This window comes from Hoplias malabaricus, chromosome 3 (genome assembly GCF_029633855.1).
Source record: "Hoplias malabaricus isolate fHopMal1 chromosome 3, fHopMal1.hap1, whole genome shotgun sequence".
Lineage (NCBI taxonomy): Eukaryota > Metazoa > Chordata > Actinopteri > Characiformes > Erythrinidae > Hoplias > Hoplias malabaricus.
Genome location: NC_089802.1, coordinates 53,059,698 through 53,080,165, shown reverse-complemented (window position 1 = coordinate 53,080,165; position 20,468 = coordinate 53,059,698). Strand labels below are relative to the sequence as shown.

The 20,468-nt window shown below is 38.1% G+C and overlaps 1 protein-coding gene across 3 annotated transcripts in view; it reads left to right on the top strand.

The window, feature by feature from the left end:
• gabrb3 (gamma-aminobutyric acid type A receptor subunit beta3) overlaps window positions 1-20,468 on the top strand; it is a 56,691-nt gene that overhangs the window by 13,598 nt on the left and 22,625 nt on the right. For all 3 annotated transcript variants that reach the window (XM_066666316.1, XM_066666315.1, XM_066666314.1), the window contains exons 4-5: window positions 12,823-13,043; window positions 19,625-19,707. In XM_066666316.1, coding sequence (XP_066522413.1) covers window positions 12,823-13,043; window positions 19,625-19,707 — 304 coding nt within the window. The remainder of the gene's footprint in view (window positions 1-12,822; window positions 13,044-19,624; window positions 19,708-20,468) is intronic.

Below are 20,468 nucleotides of genomic sequence, written 5' to 3'. Positions count from 1 at the left end.
GTAATAGCCCTTAAGAAAGCTTTTTACTCAGCAGCTGTGACAGTGGAGAACAAGCTGAATATTATTTGGCGAACTAGGTGCTGTGTGAAGTGCCTTACAGGGTGGAGAGAACAGAACGAAATGCAGATTCTTAAGGCAAACACTGACAAAAGCAGAGCTGATGATGTGATTTTAAGGCTCTAGCAGTACAAGAAAAGGCTTTTTTTTTAAACAATATTCAGGGCTTGGTTTCTTAAATATTTTGGAGAACATACAGTGACCTATAGTACTCTCCTTCACATCAAGATTGTGACCAAATCAAAGCCATGATGTTAACCGTGGTAAAACACTCTTTATTGTTAGCGCTAAAGTGTAAGGGGCCACACTTAAACTTTTCTCTGTCACAAAAAAATTCATAAAATGTTCCCATTACAAAATATTTCAGTTGTATAGTGGTGTAAAGTTCAAACAAATAATGCTGCATTTGAAAGTCTTCAGTGGTGTACCAGATTATTAATATAAATTATTAAAAGTCATATTTGGTGTGGTAAAATCTAAAAGATAATGAAAAGTAATGGGAATTTAATGAAAGGTTTTTTGTGCTTGTCCTGAATGTGTTTTTTCTGTGTGTGTGTGTGTGTGTGTGTGTGTGTCTGTGCTTGTAAACATGTGGTCCTCAGACCAAGTCGTGAGGCGTGAGAACACAGCACAGACACACAACTCATGAGCGCTTCAGCATGGAGTGCATGCTGAGTGGAAGCGGTTGCCTTAGAAACCAATATCATCTTCAGTCACTATCTGAAGATGTTTGTGCCACTTAGGTGAAGAGGGAAGGTGTAGGGGATGGTGGGGAGGGAGGGGGGTTATGAAATTACAGTTTTCGCAGCATGAAGCAATGAAAACACCATCATCTCCTCAAAAAAGAGCCACATAAATCTCCTGCTCCTTTGTCAAATGAAATGTAGTACCACAGGGAGCTAGCAGCTGTTGCTGTGTGTGTGTGTGTGTGTGTGTGTGTGTGTGTGTGGCACACAAGAGAAAGACACAGCACAAGAGATGAATGCCTCTCATTTACCCTTAACAAAAGATAAGCAGGCAAGGTATCCCTTATACCTCTGATTCATCAGCCTCAAAAAAACAAAACAAGCAAAAACAAAAGAAAAATGTTAATGAGTAAAGTGTCTGCTAGTCGTAATCACAGTCAGGCTCAAGTAAAAGTGGTCTGTCTTACTTTAATCAAATGCACATTTACCTGATTCATAATTTCTGCAAAAATCATTATTCATAAATCACATTTAGAAACAACAAATGTAGACCAAAGTCTTGTCCTGCAAAATATAGTAAAATCAAAACATAAGACATGGATAAAACAACAGATAAAACATAGAAACCCCAATATAAACAACATGATAAAGATAGAAAACAGAAATATTAGTTACTTGCATACAGAAATAAAATACAATTACATCAGCAAAACTACCCACAGTCATTATTCTGAACAATAATATTGTTAGAAACAGCTTTGGTCAAATGCACAATTTTACAGTGTAAAAAGTAATACTATATGTGTGTTGTGCTGTGAAAACCTGAGAGTCACACAAGGTATCAGTCGAAATCCCACTGTGTGTGTGTGTGTGTGCGCGCGCCCGAGTGTGTGTGGGCGTGTTGCGGAGAGCGTGTTGTCAGGGAGACAAGGTTTATTAATATATTTTGCTGTTTTGTTTGCTCTCCTCCCCTTTATTTTTAGTCTGATAGTTGGCTTTGAGGCCTGTAATTGTCCAATCAGGTGTAATGCTGGTGTATAGCAGCTTTAAGGCTGCTTTACAATAGCTACTCATTATCTCCAGCTCGAGGATAAGCGCGTACGCTGCTGAGGCCGTTTATGCCGTGCAACAGGTGTGTGTCATATTGAACTGGAGGCCAGCAAGCTGTAGTGCTACAGTCTCTGGTGGGTCTGGAAACTCTGTGTAGATTTTGAGGAGGCATGTAGCTGTCTGCACATCTGGTGTTGTAATAATATGTGTAATTTGTAGCGATTAAACAGGGGAGGGCAAAGCACGCCACTGTTAAAAACATGCCGACATTTTAACACGTTTACAGCTCCCGTGGGCAGGGATACTCAGTGGGCCGTGCTCATTCAAGTCCCCATGAAGGGTTGTGCTTGAAAGATTGTTCTGTAGTGAGCTCACACACACACACACACACACACACACATATTCTTCACACAGGCATTAAGATGTGAGGTCTCTGTGGGTATGTCCCAGTCAAGTACCAGTGGGGAGCAGGGAAGAGAAGCATCAAGATCACAGCAAGCCAGCAGTGTTAAAAATGTATTTTACTCTATTATAGTTGATTAGTCAATGCATCAGTGAGATGAGAAATTTGCTTCTGTAATTTACCAGTGAGGCTATGAGGCACATGAACAAACTGAAGAGTAATGTACAATTATGTGAAGCAAATTGCATCAGCAAATAAAATACATTGCATCTCTAAAACAATAGTAAATGTAGCCATCCTTATCAGGAGATTAGGAACAACTGAATTGTATCTACACTATACACATAAACATGTGCTTTAACCCTTTATATAGTTAGAACATTTCAGCAGATGTTTATGAGATGGGCTATATATGACATAATATTTATTGTATGTCATTAATCTACTGTATAATAAATTCTCCCAGGCTTAGATCACAGGGGCTTAGATCTCTCCAAAGGTAATTAAATCTGTCCCACGCTCACCTTTACTTGCATACTTTTACATGTGCGCTGAACCACCACAGCTGTATCTTGGGTAAATTGACATGGCCTTCTGGAACAGGAGCATGACTCAGGATCACACACACTGCTGCATACTGTGGAGGAATCTCCCCCATCTCTTGTCTTGCTGCTATTCTGGTATCCCCAGTAGACATTGTGGTGTTAACTTGACGTAAATGTTGTTTGACTAGCGCATCGTAACTGTGTGTGTTTGTGTGTATGAGGGTGTGCACTCCTCATCTCACAGATGACACCATTGCCTCACTTTCCCAAAGGACCTCATTTAATGTCCTGGGTTTTTGTGTCTGTGTCTCCTGTATTTTTCTAGCTTTGACTCTTGGTATTTTTATTTCCATAGGACCAAGACACCAACATATGTTTTCCTGAGTTGATTTGCTTCTCAGACAGTTTCCAAAACACAGACAGCAGCTGACAGATTGTCTTAAATTATTTGAAACATCACAAGACTATTCTTAGCTAAATCATGTTTAAAATCTAAATCATCTTCAACAAATAGTCAAAGTGAAACTGTATATATATTTACACAGGCTGGTTTATATTGATGGTTCATTTTTCTTTTATAAATAATAATCCCAAAAGGATGTTTTGGAGCAATCCAATATTATTATCGCTTTGGGTTTCTTTGTTGTTTTTAAAGAAACAATATAATGGCTCGTGTAATGTGACGCAACTCTAAAGATCATCCATATAGTGTAAGGATTGAATATTAATACACTTTCTGATATCTCTGATGCATATATTAATAGTGTATATATATAAAATTAAATAAAACAGGACTTCTTATGCTCTCTTTATGATGAAACATGCAGTTTGTCACTCTTCATTAAGTACTGATTATATTCATTGTTGTGAATTTTCTTCTGTGCATAGATGAGTCAAGTGAACTGGAGATTTGAAGGCTGTTTTATTAAGAGTGTGCTGTTTCTGTGCTCAACCGCAACAGTGAAGTGGTCTTTTATACACCCTGTGAATTTACACACCCTCTTTTAGATAGTAAGCAAGCATGCACTGTCAGCATTTGTGTGAGAACAGTCATGCATAGCCTTACATAAGCATATTAAAGCAGTTGTCATCTGACCATGTGTCTGAGCAGTTAATCAATTGACAGCCATCTGGTGACCTGACCTGCTAACCTCTAATATGGAGTTACTGAACACAAGGAATAGACACAGCAAATAAGAATAAACATAGTGGGAAACTAATCCCCATGCCATAATTGATTGGAAAAACTAATGCAATGATAGTTCATTTATAACTAAAATGGTAAATACCATCATTTGCTTTGCACAACCCTTTTGTCTTTTTCCAGCAGAGGAGTTTGGAAACGTGAAACATGTCAAATCAAGATTTATTTAGAGAACAAACATCCCTTCATGCATTCATTTATTCATTCATTCCTTCTCTATAACCACTTCAACCTTAAGTTAATGGTTCCCACACAGAATCATTGGGTGCAAGGTAGGAACACACCCTGGATGGGATGCCAGTCCATCACAGGGCTCAGACACACATAGTAGGCCAAATTCCAGAGTGCCTTGCTCTCTCGCTCCAACTCAGACTGCTCCTCCAGAGTTCACAGATGGATGAATAATTTAACCACATAGTGTTGTTTGCAGTGTGTGTGTTTAGATGGGAGGACTGCTACCAGTCTGGTTTTGAATAATTGATTTTTATTTGTCATGTAGTGAGTGAGGTCAGCAGGGTTAGAGTGTGTGAAAGTGTTTTGTGATCCGTAGGATGTCTGAAAATGTTTGAAAAACATTCTTATATTGGTATTTAGCAGCTGGGTCAGGAAGGCCATGCAAGACGACTGCACAGAGGGGTTAAGATCACACACGTTAGTAAATGTAATGGCTTATTGACAGACATAGAGTTACTGGTTCAAATGGTGTACCACTTATTTGTACAAGAAGGAGCATTTAGGATGTGTAATGTGAATACTTACCAGACGTTGTGTGATACAGGAGTGATACAAAACAGACTCACAAATAGCATGTACCAGCAGGTTCAAATAAAATTGAATTGTTTGAAAATTTGTTTTTTTTTTTAATTTAACACCTATATATCTTCAAATGATTTATTGCCACCACATTGTGTAATATAGAAAACAGCTGGCTGCTCACATTTAATTTGGAAAATGTTGAGATTATTTTTTAATATTTTGGATCGTTTAATTAATGGTCCCTTATTTTTTAACAGAAGCTTCATAAGAATAAAGTTCTCTGTGAATGAGCTGTAACAGTACTGTAAATAAAGCAATACATTAACACAGACTGCTCATAATGTTTGAGTAATTGTTTACTTCTGTTTAACTAATGCGTGTTCTGATATAAAAATACTTCAAATATATATCAATACTTGAACAATCCTGACAGTTGGGCATTAGGGATATGACATACGTGTGTGACTAGGATTTATTTCAGAAAGAGTTGCTAGTTGATTGTAGACAGAGATTAGTTATAATGCACCTTAAGTGTTTGTGGTGCAACCAAAATTCTGCACATTGCTAGTATTTATCTAATACATCTCATTGCTGGTTTTAATAGATTATACACCAACTAAAACTTGAACTTGAGTTCAGTTGGAAGAAATGTCTACAAAATGTAATAAGATTTTAAGGTTTTGGTATGTGTATGTAAAACAAACAAGTTTTAAAATAAGAATAACACCAGACTGAACATTTCACAGTGAGGTGTATAAAGACATAAAAGACCTCAGTGACCCAATAATTAACAGAAAAATTAACAGCCAAACATGAGCACCAAAAGACTGCATCTCCTGCTGAGCCTGAAGTGCCTTAATAATAAGCTGAAAAGCTCCAAGTCCCTGCTGTCATTTTTAGTCATGGCATATTATCTGTAAGAATTCTTATATAAAGTATAATCTATAAAATAAAACACAACAATGATCCCCTTAAGCAGGATACCCTCTATGGGCCATGCAGAGTGTCATAAGCACAGAGGTCTTAGAAGTGATTTTGACAGAGAACCGTCTTGTCAGTGCTGTAGTTTAGTTGGATAGGGAATGATGAACAAAAAGTTCAGGGATATATTCACATGCATGGTATTTGAATCATGAAAATGACCGCTTACAGTCTGTTCAACGGATCTGCCAAATCCAGATAGTGGGCGGCAGACAGGCGGGTGGTCTGGACCTCCTTGTGTAATGGTTTCTCATACTGGGCTGGATCCCCAAGTTTGCACTGCCTGAAGCCCAAAACAAAGCAGCGAGAAAGAAATAGGAAGAATTAAAGAGAGGCACAGAAAGAGGAGGCTTTGAAAAGAGAATGAAAGGCATGTGTCACACCTTGACACTTTCTGCTTTGTTTTCCTCTTCCATGTGCTCTGTTCGTTGTTTACTTGTTTATGTTCACTCGCTCCACCTCTTGTTCCGCCTCTCTGTAATTGTCCTCGTTATCTGTGTCAGGTGTGTCTAGTTAGTTCATGTATTTAAGCCCTCTTCCCTCACTTCCTGGCATCGGTCATTTTGTTCTTCTCTTTGTTTGTTTCATGGTTTCATTGTGTTTGTTTCACGCTCACGTTTCTTCGTAGTGTTTCTCGTTTGTGGTTCCTCGTTCATTCCCTTACTCCTTTCGTGACCCTTTAGTTCGTTTGTGTTTTGTAATGTGTGATCTCTAGCTTGCCCTGTTTCCTGCTCGTTAATGTTATTTCGTGTTTCTCGTCTAGTTCGTTTGTTTTGTTATTTCTTTATTAAAATTCTGTGTTATAGCGAGTGTGTCCGCCTCCCTGAATCTACTCATCACACCACCCTGACAGCATGAAAGAAACCGGGGGAGATTAAGACGGAAGACCGGTGATAGGAATTCTCAGGAGTTTCTTTCACAGCTTTTTTCACAGGAAGTTTTTTCAGTGTTTTGGCCAGTCATAGGGGCAGCCGTGGCCTGAAAGTCAGAGTAGTTGGCTTGGGACCAAAGGGTCACCATTTCAGTCCCCTCCATTGAGGAAGGTTTGGTGTGCAACTCTGAGCGCTTTCTTGAACAAGGCACCTAAACCCCAACTGCTCCCTGCTCTGTGTGTGTTTTCTCACGGCCACTAGTGCACTAGTGTGTAATTTCACTGTACTGCTCTGCAGTGATAAGAAATGCATGTTTATTTTTAAGAATTGAAAGTGTCATGAAAAACACAGTTCCCACATCGGTTTTTCTAATTGGTAAATGTTAGCACCAGTTTCAGAGGAAACACCTATTTCAAAGGGCTGCAGGGAGGTTGTGGATAAGACTTCCCTATTCAAATGAGGCCTATTTTGCAATACTGTAAAAACAGCATTTAAAGAGCAGATATGCATACAACAAAGGTCAGCAAATTAGCCTTAGTTGGATTTAGCAGCTAATGTGTATTCATAACCTTAGCTTTTATCAAGTGGCTATAGTGACTCAGTGACACACAGAAACATGTACATTTGGCAGAAATTAAGTGGAGCAGTAGTGCTGTACATTGTAAATGTATGTGGGTTACTTGGGGACACATCTCCTCATTAGTCATTGGTGGAATAGGGCTATTCACTGTATAGAACTGTGTACCAGCCCCTACCTCTGTATAACACATGTTATGGTCTCAAACACATTTAACTCTTGACAAGGCCACAGCTGTTCACTGAAAATCATTCCAGGCGATGACCTCATGAAGCTGATTGAGAGACACAAAAAGTGTGCAAAGCTGTAATCAAAACAAAAGGTTGTTGCTTTGAAGAGTCTAAAATATAAAACATATTCTGGTTTATTTAACACTTTTTTATTTACCACAAAAAAGCAAAAACATTGAATGAGAAGATGTCCAAACTTTTGACTGGTACTGTACATTCATAATATGTGGAAAATAGCCCAATACAAAGGGAATATTCCCTAAGTGGGTGTGACCAAACATTTGACGGGTACTGTATATTTTTGACGGCTGCATGCATTTTGATTTCTACTTAAAATGTCAGACCTAGGACAAGTCACAATATGGTAAAATGGCTCAAAAACACAGGAAAAAGTTGACTATGGCAGAAGTGGTCTGATCGCAATGAGAAAGAAGATTTAGTGTCAAATGAACAGAAGTCGAGTTGTTTTGATCCCTCTCAAATCTGCTAATTAACACTTACACATCTGGTGGTGTAGGGCATAATGTAATGAGGAAGATTTGTATCTCTCAGAATCATTTAGAGGAATAATTAAGGCAAAAGGCTCACATACAGAGGAAAGAGAGAACAAGAGAGAGGTATAGAAGCTTAGGAACATACCCCAGTTTCAGTGGTCTGCAAGGACAGGCAAGTACACATGCATCAGGGTCTCTGTGACTATGCACTTAAAATTTGTTAAAAAATTCTGTTTTATTATACAGGTGTATCTCAATCATTTAGAATATCATCAAACAGTTCATTTATTTCAGTAAATCAATTCAAAAAGTGAAACTTGTATATTATATACATTCATTACAAACAGAGTGATTTATTTCAAGAGTTTATTTCTTTTTCTGTTGATGATAATGGCTCACAGCCGATGAAAACCCAAATGTCATTATCTCAGAAAATTTCAACAAAAAACATGCACAAAGGTTCACTAAGCCTTTAAAATGGTCCCTTAGTCTGGTTCAGTAGGCTACACAGAAGACTGCTGACTTGACAGATGTCCAAAAAGCACAAGCAACAGGGATAACCACAGCCTTGAAAGGATTGTCAAGAAAAAGCCATTCAACATTTTTGGGAGATTCACAAGGAGTGGACTGCTGCTGGAGTCAGTGCTTCAAGAGCCACCACACCCAGACGTACCCAGGATTCCTTGTGTCATACCACTCATGACCCAGAGACAACAGCAGAAGCATCTTACCTGGGCCAAGGAGAAAAACAATTGGACAGGTGCTCATTGGTCCAAAGTCTTGCTTTCAGATGAAAGAAAATGTTGCATTTAATTTGGAAATCAAGGTCCCAGAGTCTGGAGGAAGAGTGGAGAGGCACACAATCCAAGCTGTTTGAGTCTAGTGTGAAGTTTCCACAATCAGTGATGGTTTGGGGAACTGTGTTGTCTGCTCGTCTGCTGGTGTTGGTCCACTGTGTTATATCAAGCCCAAAGTCAGCACCATCTACCAGGACATTTTGGAGCACTTCATGCTTCCCTCTGCTGACAAGCTTTATGAAGAGGCAGATTTCATTTTCCAGCAGGACATGGCACCTGTGCACACTGCCAAAAGTACCAGTACCTGGTATAATAACCACTGCATTACTGTGCTTGATTGGTCAGCAAACTCGCCTGAGCTAAACCCCATAGATTCTCTATGGTCAATTGACTATTGTCAAGAGGAAGATGAGAGACACCAGACCCAACAATGCAGACAAACTGAAGGCCACTATCAAAGCAACCTGGGCTTCTCAACACCTCAGCAGTGCCACAGGCTGATCGCCTCCATGCCACGCCACACTGATGCAGTAATTCATGAAAAAGGAGCCACGACCTTGTAAAGTTTTGAGTGCATATACTGTACATACTTTTTGGTAGGCCAACATTTCTGTATTAAAAGTCATTTTTTAAATTGGTCTTGTATAATATTCTAATTTTCAGAGATAATGACTTTTTGGTTTTCATTGGCTATAAGCTGTAATCATCAGTAACAGTAAACTTCTTTTAATTCTTTAATCAACGCTAAAAGAAATAAATGCTTGAAATAGATTGTTCTATTTGTAATGCATCTATATAATGACTTTGAATTTCTGAATTGAAAAAACTTTTAATGATATTCTAATATATTGAGATGCACTTGTAGTCATTTGAAAATGCAGTTAAAACATATTGTGTACCCATTAATTTATTTATATGCATCATTCCAGATATTATATTTAAGTTTATAAACATACTGCAATCTTTAAGATAATCTTGAATGTATTTGCCTGAATGGTCTGTGAGCAGTTAAAAGTTATTCTGAATTTACAGGGGAAGCATTTTCAGTACAATAGCTTAGCTGCACTGTAAAAGTACTGTTGTATTTCTGTAGTTTGAAATAAGTCATACTCAATAATTGTAACCAGTTTCTGTAACCTTATTGAAGAGCTGGATTCAGTTTGTAGGTCAAGAGAAGGTTTATGCGTGTGTTTACAAATGTTTCTAGTTTTACAAAATGGTCAGTTATATTTGGGATAAGTAATAAAGTGTGTAATTAAGAGCTAACACAGCACTGTTCCTTTAATAAACATAGTCCTAATCATAGTTCAATAGATACTTGCAATTATAAGGAAACAGTATCAGTATAGTTCAAAAATATTTGGCAGATGTGCATGTTAAACTACAGCAAATGTTTGAAAAGTGATGTTGGGTTCAATCAGTTCAGCCCAGTTATTAAAGGCAATTTCAGTGATTTATAGAAGCTTATTGTCTTCCAGACAAGGCCTAGAAAGAGCTTGTGCCTATTGTGAAAAGATCATGCACAATACTGCTCAAATGGTCACTGCTCTTAAGTTAATGAACTCAGTTGGCTTCTTATCTGCAGGGAGAGAGTGAACACACCCCTAAAAGAGGAGAGCCTGCCAGAGTCTGCTCAAAAACATGTTTCTAAATGATGTCTAACTAGACCTTATTACGTGAACAGATTGTGCAGGATGTAGGGGACAGCAAGTCAGCCCTTTATATTACCCTTGAGTACACTATATCGTAGTGTACCATAGCGTTCACTCACGCACATACGCACTAACACACACACACACACATACAGAACTATATAGGCAGACAAGGCAGACATTTATCTACATTACATTCAACCTGTGCAGTGCCTCCTGCTGCATACTAAGCAAGTTCAAACTGTATAAGCAACACCATTTCCACCCTTTTAAAATTCATTGAGTTTCAGACACAGCTCAAATATAATGCCCATCGTGCCAATGGTTTAGTCTGATTGGATTTCCTAACAGTGCAGAGCTGCAGTCATACAGTATAATTCTTCAGGCTGATGTAGAATACATAGACACGACAGTTGAGATGAAGGTAAAGGAAATCTATAGGGGTCCACATTGGCACATGAAGTGTTCCCCTGGCAGGCAGGCTTGAAAAATAGAGGCCATCTTGTTTCCAAATCAAGTTGTTTGACATTTCTATAAATATCACCCTGACAACAGAAAATCTAATTCTAGGTCTCTCTGCCTGCAGACTTCTAAATCTAAATGTGGCCCAGAATTTTGGGAAACAAAGTGTGTGTGTGTGTGTGTGTGTGTGTGTGTGTGTGTGTGTGTGTGTGTGTGTGTGTGTTGGGGACACCTGGGTCTTTTGAAAGAGCTAAAATGCTGGGGACACCCAGTTGTTGGGAGAGACTTGTTACAACATTGCTAAACAATTTAGTCTTTCAATCAGTGCATGCTTTCATATCCTGATCAACTATAGTCATTTTACAGTGGCAGTTGTATATTGAAGCAGGTTTTTCAGAACACACACACACACATAAAGACAATCATCCTGCCAGCCTGTTACATCTGATGTGCATTTCAGTTGCCAGGTCTGTAGGCCTCTATAGTAGAATGTTTTCTTATTCCAGAAGGTATATCTGTATTCAAGTGTGCCATCTGAGAAAAAACCATGGCACAGCCTGGGACATGATGTCTCTCACTCCCATACACACACTTTTGAATGCAAACGTTCATTTGAAAAGTGCAGTTTTGAAAATATCCAATTTGTTAAGATAAAACCTTTCTAATTTCACCATGTCACCATCTCTTTTTTAGGATTCTTTGGCAGTTTTTTTAAGTTAATATATATTTTTTTTACCTATGTGCTTTGCTTTATGTGTCTTGTGGATTGGTATAAGCCTCGCCGTTTCTTGTCATGTGGCCTTGTCCATGTGTTGGTTATTGTCTCTAAGAACTACAGTGTTTGTCCTAGGTCCTTGTCTGTTTTGTGTAGATGATTGTATCTGTATACCACGCTGTGGGGAGCCTTCATTTGTTTTGCTTTCAAGTTCTATGTGTCTTTGTCATTAAAGCAGCATCTGCAACTGCACCCTGTGCCTTTTTTAACTCATTCCACTGATGCTCTTTTAACGGCCAATGATAGTGAAATACCATTTGGTTTTCATGTTCAGTGGCTGGAAGTTTTTCTTCACGAAGTTACTGGATCAAATTGAAATCAAATTGAGTTAAAGCATTTAAAATAAATGGACATTGCTTTGGAATTCACTAACTCAGCTGTCATTGGACAGAACTGCTATTAAACCAGTGGTTCACACTCTAACTGAAACAACGTTTCAGACTCCTGTTTGAAGCCTTAGGCCATGTTATTCATAGTATTCATTTGTGAGATATGTCTGAATAGCCAGGTCCACTGTGCTGGGACACAATCTATGGCCTTGCTCATACAGATGAACAGCTAAGCTGACTTTTAGGCAAAGTTCAGCCAATTATAATCATGCAATCACTGTTCATTCTAAAACTCTGAAGTAGTCGACCATTATTCTTCAGCTTTCCGAAGCTTATCACAGGGATTTACTGCTAAAAGATTAAATATCTCTTATCAAACTCAGTCAAGCTGTGTCATGTTGACTTACTGGTGTCAGACTGTTTTTTGTTTGCTTGTTATATACCTGTATATATATAAGTTTCATGTAGACCCCAACCGATGTTAATCTTTTGTGACTGAAACAATACTGATTTAATAGATAAAAATTCTGATGACCACCAATGTGAGACCGTTTTGGGTGAACTAATCCAGTTAATCTGTGAGATTAATAAACTGGTTAGGTCATGGTAATATGACTGTAAAGCATTTTAGCTCAGTGTTTGCTAAAGTCTTATATAGCCCAATTAGCTTAAACATGAATATGACCTTCTTGTTTCTTCACTTTACATTAACAAGGTGGGCCAAAGTTACTGTGAATACAAGGGTGAATAGGGGTTAATCCAATATTTGGAGGAAGAGGTTGACTACAGTCTATAACTGTAGCTAAAGCTAATAAAATGTAGCTTAAGCTAATAAAATGGACCATGAATGTCAAAAAAACTTATGACTGATGGGTATAGTTAAATATTTGCCTCCTTCCCTTGTTTTGCCTTAGATCTTTACTAATTTTGGAAACTTTCTCTCACTTTCCAGGACTACACGTTGACTATGTACTTCCAGCAGTATTGGCGGGATAAGCGACTAGCATATGCTGGGATTCCTCTTAACCTCACCCTGGACAACAGGGTGGCTGACCAGCTCTGGGTTCCTGATACATACTTCCTTAATGATAAGAAGTCTTTCGTCCATGGCGTGACTGTGAAAAACCGCATGATCCGCCTGCACCCCGATGGCACAGTCCTCTACGGACTGAGGTAAGAAGCTTCTGTTAAACTTAGCTGTTAATGTCAGCTTAACTTTACATGCATGGGTGTTTTTGTCAGTCATCTGAATTTTATTTACAATAACAAAATCATGAATCAAATCTGATTCTAAAAAAGTAATGATTCGTTTAAAATTAATATAAACCCAATTTCAGGGAAAGTAGGGACGCTGTGCAAAATGTAAATAAAAAGAATGCAAAGGTGTGCACACAATTTGTAACAAACTCTGTATGATAGGGAAAGAAGTACATTTCAAATGTTAAAAGAGGATTTTTTAAAAATATATGCTGTTTAAAATATGAACTATTTGAAATAGGAACACATTTCAAAAACTTTGGGATAGGGAACAAAAAAGTGGTAAATTTGTATAATGCTGCAAACAAAGCCAAATTAGGCTTACCATCACACTTACACTTATATAGTACCTTTATAGAAATCCAAGGACACTTTACAATCAACACTCAACATTCAATCGACACACACACTGGTGAGAAGCGGCAGCCAAACGCGCACAGCGTACTCTCAACCAGGAATGACCGTTCACCTGGAGGACTGCATCGGGTACTAGGGTTTCACACATATCTGGGCACACACATTCACTCACACATAAAGACATTCATTCACATACACAACAGAAGAGTTTTTTTAGACCATGGGAGAAAACCCACAAAGACACAGGGAGAGCATGGAAACTCCACCCAGATGGGACTTGAACTCAAGATGAGGAGAGGTTCAACACTCTGTGAAAGACTGTGTGGGCAGGTTTCTCAACATAAAATAGTAAAGAACCTGGGGATTTCTTCACACATTACATAATATAATTAAAAGTATATTCTATTTTCTGTATGCAAGGGACATGGGCTGAATGTCCCTTGTTCTGAATCTATTTTTGAATACATTGTGAGTCCTATTACAACTTCAATGTACATATTCCTCCTAGCTGTACGTAAAAACCCTGTGTTTATTTTTATACAACTGTTTTATTTTCAAATTTAAAAGGTGGGACTTGTTTAAAATAAAACCAATATGCGATTGTCCCTAATTTTATAATAAACATTTTCTTTATAACAGTCATCACTAAGCTTCTAATTCTAAAACATGACTAGAATTCACAGGAGATTTTTTTAATACTTTTGGGGACTTAAATTAGATAAAAGGCAAAAAGACGCAAATTGAGACCTTGATTAATTGTCAAATATTTACCAATTAATTATCAGTCCGTGTAAAATCCTATTATTCTAAATCAATAACAAAAAAATATTTGAGTATTTCTCTGCGACTCTTCAGGGAAGAGACCTGCGATGCACCCGAGTCAGTGAAAATACTGATGTATTGCCAGAGAATGTCCTATTCTGGTCAGCGCACTTGGCTGCTAAATTACATAAGCGCTAATGTGTGCCCTTATCTCATTAGAGCCCTTTAGCGTTATCAGGGTTCTGATTCTAAACGAGCTCCTCTGCTCACTCTGACATATAAGAGCCTGGGTGTGTCTGCATCCCCTATTTCAAAGCAGAGTGGAGGAGGATGAGCAAGTGTGCAAGACTTGATTTAGCTTTTCATCTCATAGATGAGATTTCGGACACAAACGTGGCCTCACAGTAATGCACTGCGCCCGCCATCCGGATTTAGCCAGGGCTTTTTATATCTCATAACAGTTAATTGTGTGAATGTAGCATTTGCCACCTCCAGGACATTTTTTGCACTGCTTAGCGGAGAACTGACCCTGATCAACTAATGCAAAAGATCAAAGGAACTGATAGCGCCAGACGGATGGGAGGGGCTGTTTGTTTTTCAGAGGCACAGCCATTAAAGTGTGCTTACGCATGTATGGTAATGCATGTGAGTGCTCTCTCATTAGTATAGCCCTGAAATGAAAGCATGAGGGTTGCTCTTTCCCTGATGAAGCAGTGTCATGTGCATCTGAAATGTTATTGTTTTTAAGTGGTCTTGTGCTATGATTGAACATTGTAGCTGTGAACCTGTAAGTGGAGCAGCAGCTGTTTTCCCAGCATACAATAAAAAATAATGCTCAGGACTTGATTCAAATATATACATTATTTTTAGAGGGAAAAAATGCATTCGCACAGTTAAGCCAAAAGACAGGATGCCTTTGCTTTGTGAAAAAGATGCACACTGTTGGATGAAGTACACTCCATACATTTTTCTCACTGTGCTCACCATGATTTCTCATTGGCAAAAAAAAAAAAAAAACATCAGCTGGGCACCAGTTTAAACCTCCAGCTTGATGTTTTAATCTCAGGTTCATTACCCCTGTAGATTTATATGTTCTATCTTGCTAATATGAGCGATCTAGGATTAGTTCTTTCTCATAAATGCAACCCTCAAATCTCAAATCTCATCGAGAGAACAAATCAGCTTGTTATTAAAGTCCAAGCTCTCATTTGGTGTTAGATGAGATGATAGATTGGAAGGGTTCCATGTGACCACAGCAATTGTGAAATGAGATGCGCTTAATTTCCCTTGAGTTGACTGCATGTCTCTCTCTTTCTCTCATATTCTCTCTCATATTCGCTCTTATATTCTGTCTCTCTTTTGCTTTCTCTCTCTCTCTCTCTCTCTCTCTCTCTCTCTCTCTTGCTGTCTCTCACTCATTCACTCACTCTTTCTTTTTTCTCTGATTTCACACACACACACACACACACACACACACACACACACACACACACACACACTCTCACACACACACACACACACTCACACACACACACACATCCAGACTCTCTCTCCCTCTCTCTCTGTTTCTCTCACCGTCTCTCACTCATACACTCTGTTCTTTCCTCTCTTTCTCTGACTCTTTATCACTCACTCACACAAACACACACACACACACACACACAGAGAGAGACTGCCTTAAACACAGCTTTCATAAAAGTGTTCATTACTAAAAAAACAGATGTGACACCAATCTGTATCAGCAAAAATAATTTTTCATATTTGACACTTCTTTGCACTCAGGCAAAATGGTGAATATATGTATAGTCCCTTCTGAATTTAGTTAAAACGATTTTGGAGGGCAGGGGTATACTGTATGATGGCTTCAAAATGTTGGGAGTTTATTTGGAATGTAACAAGAATGAGTCCAGGTACATCCGAATTCATATTTCCAGGTGTTATCAATCAATTGAAGCTTACAATTTCCAGTGTACATTCAAATGGACTACTCTGCATTAAGGAAAGTGACAATAATGCAACAGGGTGTAGAACAGAGCAGAATATTACAGCTTTTCCCAAACATTTAAATATATTTCCAGAAATTTGACTCTAAACACAAACTGTAAAGAAAATAGAGAGTATATTTACTTTGTCAAAAAGCCACAAAGGACTGGCGCCCCCTCCAGGGTGTATTCCCGCCTTGTGCCCAATGATTCCAGGTAGGCTCTGGACCCACCGCGACTCTGAACTGGATAAGCGGTTACAGATAATGAATGAATGAATGAAAAAGCCACAAATCTCTGGCAAAATGAAACACAGCACTCAAAACCACGCTCTCTCTCCTCAAAACTGATTCCTTTCACTTAAACTCTACACAGCTATTAAATGCTTATTTCTTACACAGCATCAAATAAACACTGATAGGACAAATTCAAACTTCAAGTTTTCAGAATTGTGTGCATAGTTTCATTTTTTTTTTGCGAGCAATGGAGAAAAGCTGTAATTAGACAGCTGGGTATACATAACATAACCTAGTATCGAAGTATAATATGTGCATTGATTTCCTGTATTTATTTATTTTTTCCTTTTTCTTACACTTGTTATAATTTACAGCATGCCTACACAATATAGATGGAGTCCCATATTGTGATTGGACTGCTTTGCAATGCCTTAAACCTAGGGCTGTATAATGACTAACATTTTACCTAAAATTATTTACTGTGATTAATCATATTTGTCTTGGGCGCCCTAACTGGACCCTAAGGACATTATTTTTAGTTAAAATAAATGAATAAATAAATACATTTGGTAACTTAAGTAGCATAGGACAATGTAGTTTCTATCCATTTATATTTAGAACATTCAGTAATTCAACTTGAACCTGAAAATATAATCAAATTTTGAATCCCAGTTGAACATGACATTAAGGTGAACATTGTTTCCACTGGTGTAAGAGACCACAGAGAGAAATCTTCAGTGTTACAGCAGCATAGGTATAGCTAAAAAAAAAAGAGAGAAGGACTAAATACTAACAATGTGAACATTGTATTTATTGAGCTTTCTGTTTTATTGTTAGTTTTTTTGATGATTTATCCATAGTTCTGAGCATTATCCATAGTAGTCTGAGGAGATTCATGTTGCTCATGTTACTGACATACTTGGAAAATGCATAATGCATTAATAGTGTTAAATCAATTTGTGGTATTAGGGTACTCAGTAGGAGCAGCATTCAAATTGTTGGTTGTTATTAGGACCACACTGGTTCAGTCCCCTATGAGTCCTCACATATTTGAGACCAGTAGTTCAAGATTGTGTGTGTGTGTGTGTGTGTGTGTGTGTGTGTGTGTGTGTGTGCCAGTCAGAAGTTTGGACACATCTCCTCATTAGTCATTGATGGAAAAGGGCTATTCACTGTATAGAACTGAGTACCAGCCCCTACCTCTGTATAACACACATTGTGGTCTCAAACACATTAAGATGATAAGCAGTTTTACAAATTGACGAGGCCATTCCAGGTGATGACCTCATGAAGCTGATTGAGAGAATGCAGACAGTGTGCAAAGCTGTAATCAAAGCAAAAGGTGACTACTTTGAAGAATCTAAAGTATAAAATATATTCTGTGTTTGTTTGACACTTTTTTGTTTACTACATAATTCCAAATATGTTCCTTCATAGTTTTAATGTCTTCCGTATTCGTTTACAATATAGAAAATAAAAAAAAACAAAGAGAAAACATTAAATGAGAAGATGTCCAAGCTTTTTTTTTGGTACTGTACATTTACAGTAACCCTAACTCAAAACAAAGGAAAACTTCCCGAGTGGGAATGTCCAAACATTTGACTGGTATTGTATGTGTGTGTGTGTGTGTGTGTGTGTGTGTGTGTGTGTCACATTATTAATTTTATACTACATTCGGTTAGACAGGGCTAATATAGACTTGAGACCATGAGCAATTTGCATTGTTTACCAAATTTATTTTTATTTACTTGATCATTTAAATATGTGGATTTATCAAAACACCTGTAGAAATGTGTGTGGGTTTTCTCACATTTGTTGTCAGAACATTAACAGTATTCAGTAAAACAATACATGAAATATTGATTTGATATAGTCCTGCTTATATATTGAAGACTTCTGCAAAAGTTACTAAGAATATATTGTGGAGCCCTAATTCTGAACCAAATAGAAGTGTTAAAGTGCCTTTTGTTTTGGCCTGTTGATGATGCTAATGTCTATCACAATGACTACAGCCTCAGTACTGCACAGTAATGATAGATAAAGAAGAGCTGTTTGTGAGTCTCCTGCTGTCATTTAGTCATTTGGTTTTTGCGTATTATATTTTACTTCTTATACAAAACTGATTTTTATGTTGTATTGAATGTAACCTGTTGATTTTGCATCCTTCCTATAATGCTTTTGTGTATGAAGTAAACTAATTGCTCTCAACTTGTTGAAAGGGGTCACAGAGTATGTGTGCTAGCTGTCAACCATAGCAGTGTGTGTTACATAAAGATAATGCTCCCACAGTTCACTCATGTTCTGTTGCTCAGAATGAAGACTTGATTCCTCCAACTAGAAACATTCTCTCTCTCTCTCTCTCTCTCTCTCTCTCTCTCTCTCTCTCTCTCTCTCTTCATAATGGTGTTTTTGTAATGTCATTCAGTCATATAATAATTAATAAAGCCTGAAGCACAATTCCAAACACATTCAATGGTGTCAAGGTCTGGGCTCCAGTTCACTGTTCAGAACAGCAGCACTGAGAACACTACTAGCTTATTTGTAAGCTGACACATTCTTATATGACACATTCTTCCGATGACCATCATTAAAAAATTCTGTGACTTGTGTCACAATAGCCCTTCTGTCATTTCAGACCACTGGGCTCCGTCTTCACTGCCCTCATCCACCAATGAGCCTTCAGTGACAACACCCTGATGGCAGTTCTTGGCTGACCACTGTCAGTAGTTACTCATTCCTACTGACCCAAAGCCAGCAAGCCTTGATGTTCTGGGCCAATACGTCTGGCTATAAGTTTTTGATTCTTGTCTAAGTCGCTCAGGTCTTCATGCCAGTTCTGTGCCTGTGAATTCCTCCCACTATACTGGCTAAGAGGACTGACAGTTCTCTTACTATATAATACTTTCCAGACCTATACATGCACTGATGTTACAAAATAACATGGGTTAATCGCTTCATTTCTGAGTGGTTGTAATGTTTGGGTTCACTGGTATATTGACAGAAGGATATAATGAGGGTGCCGAATTTTACTGAACAAACTTCATATTTTTGTGTTGATTTCTGTTTTCTGTATGTGTGTCTGCGTGCGTGTGTGTGTGTGTGTTCTGGATTTTGCTGCTGTTTGTGTTCCATTTTGATGCCTTTGTGTCCATTTGTATAGAATCACCACAACAGCTGCTTGCATGATGGATCTGAGGAGGTACCCTCTGGATGAACAAAACTGCACTCTGGAAATAGAGAGCTGTGAGTGACACCCTCCCTTCTCTCTCTCTCTCTCTCTCTCTCTCTCTCTCTCTCTCTCAGACACACATACACATGTAACTTTCCTGCACTCCTCAGTTAAAAGCAGTTAATTCTGGTAGAGTTGTAGCTGTAGGGGGCTGAGACATGAAGAATGATGTGTCTCAGTCATTCTTGCTTCCATTATTAGGCTTATTCAAAGCAAGCTTCATGGCCACTTTTGGATGTGTCACTTACAGGAACATTTCCGTTCAGCAGTAATGTAAAATAATTTCTTCATTAAGTTGTCACTCTGAACCTTTCCTGCATTGCACTCTCAGGAATAGAAATGTACCTATCAAGGGACAGACGCTGTCAATTATGTAGTAGCCTCGGTGGTACATCGTAAGTATATTTATTTAGGAAACAAAATACACTCTGTACCCTCTATACCGACTGACACATACGCACATTTAAAATCTAAATTTAAAATTTTTTTAAATATCAAATTTATGGTAAACTATACCTAATTTCTCTTTTCCTCCTACTGATATGCAGTTTGAGATAATTCACCTTTAAATGCTTGTTTTAGTGACCAGCGAGTGTCTTTTTGGTTGTTTTTGTTGATGGCTATGTTTAGTTATATTAAAGTGTGTAAAAATTCCAACAGTGCTGAGATGACCAATAACCATGGTTGCGCACACTACCATTACGTCACCATTACTTTTGAGGATGGTCCACCTCACCAAAAAGGTTTGGTCATCCTGTGAGTTCAGAAGCCAGCA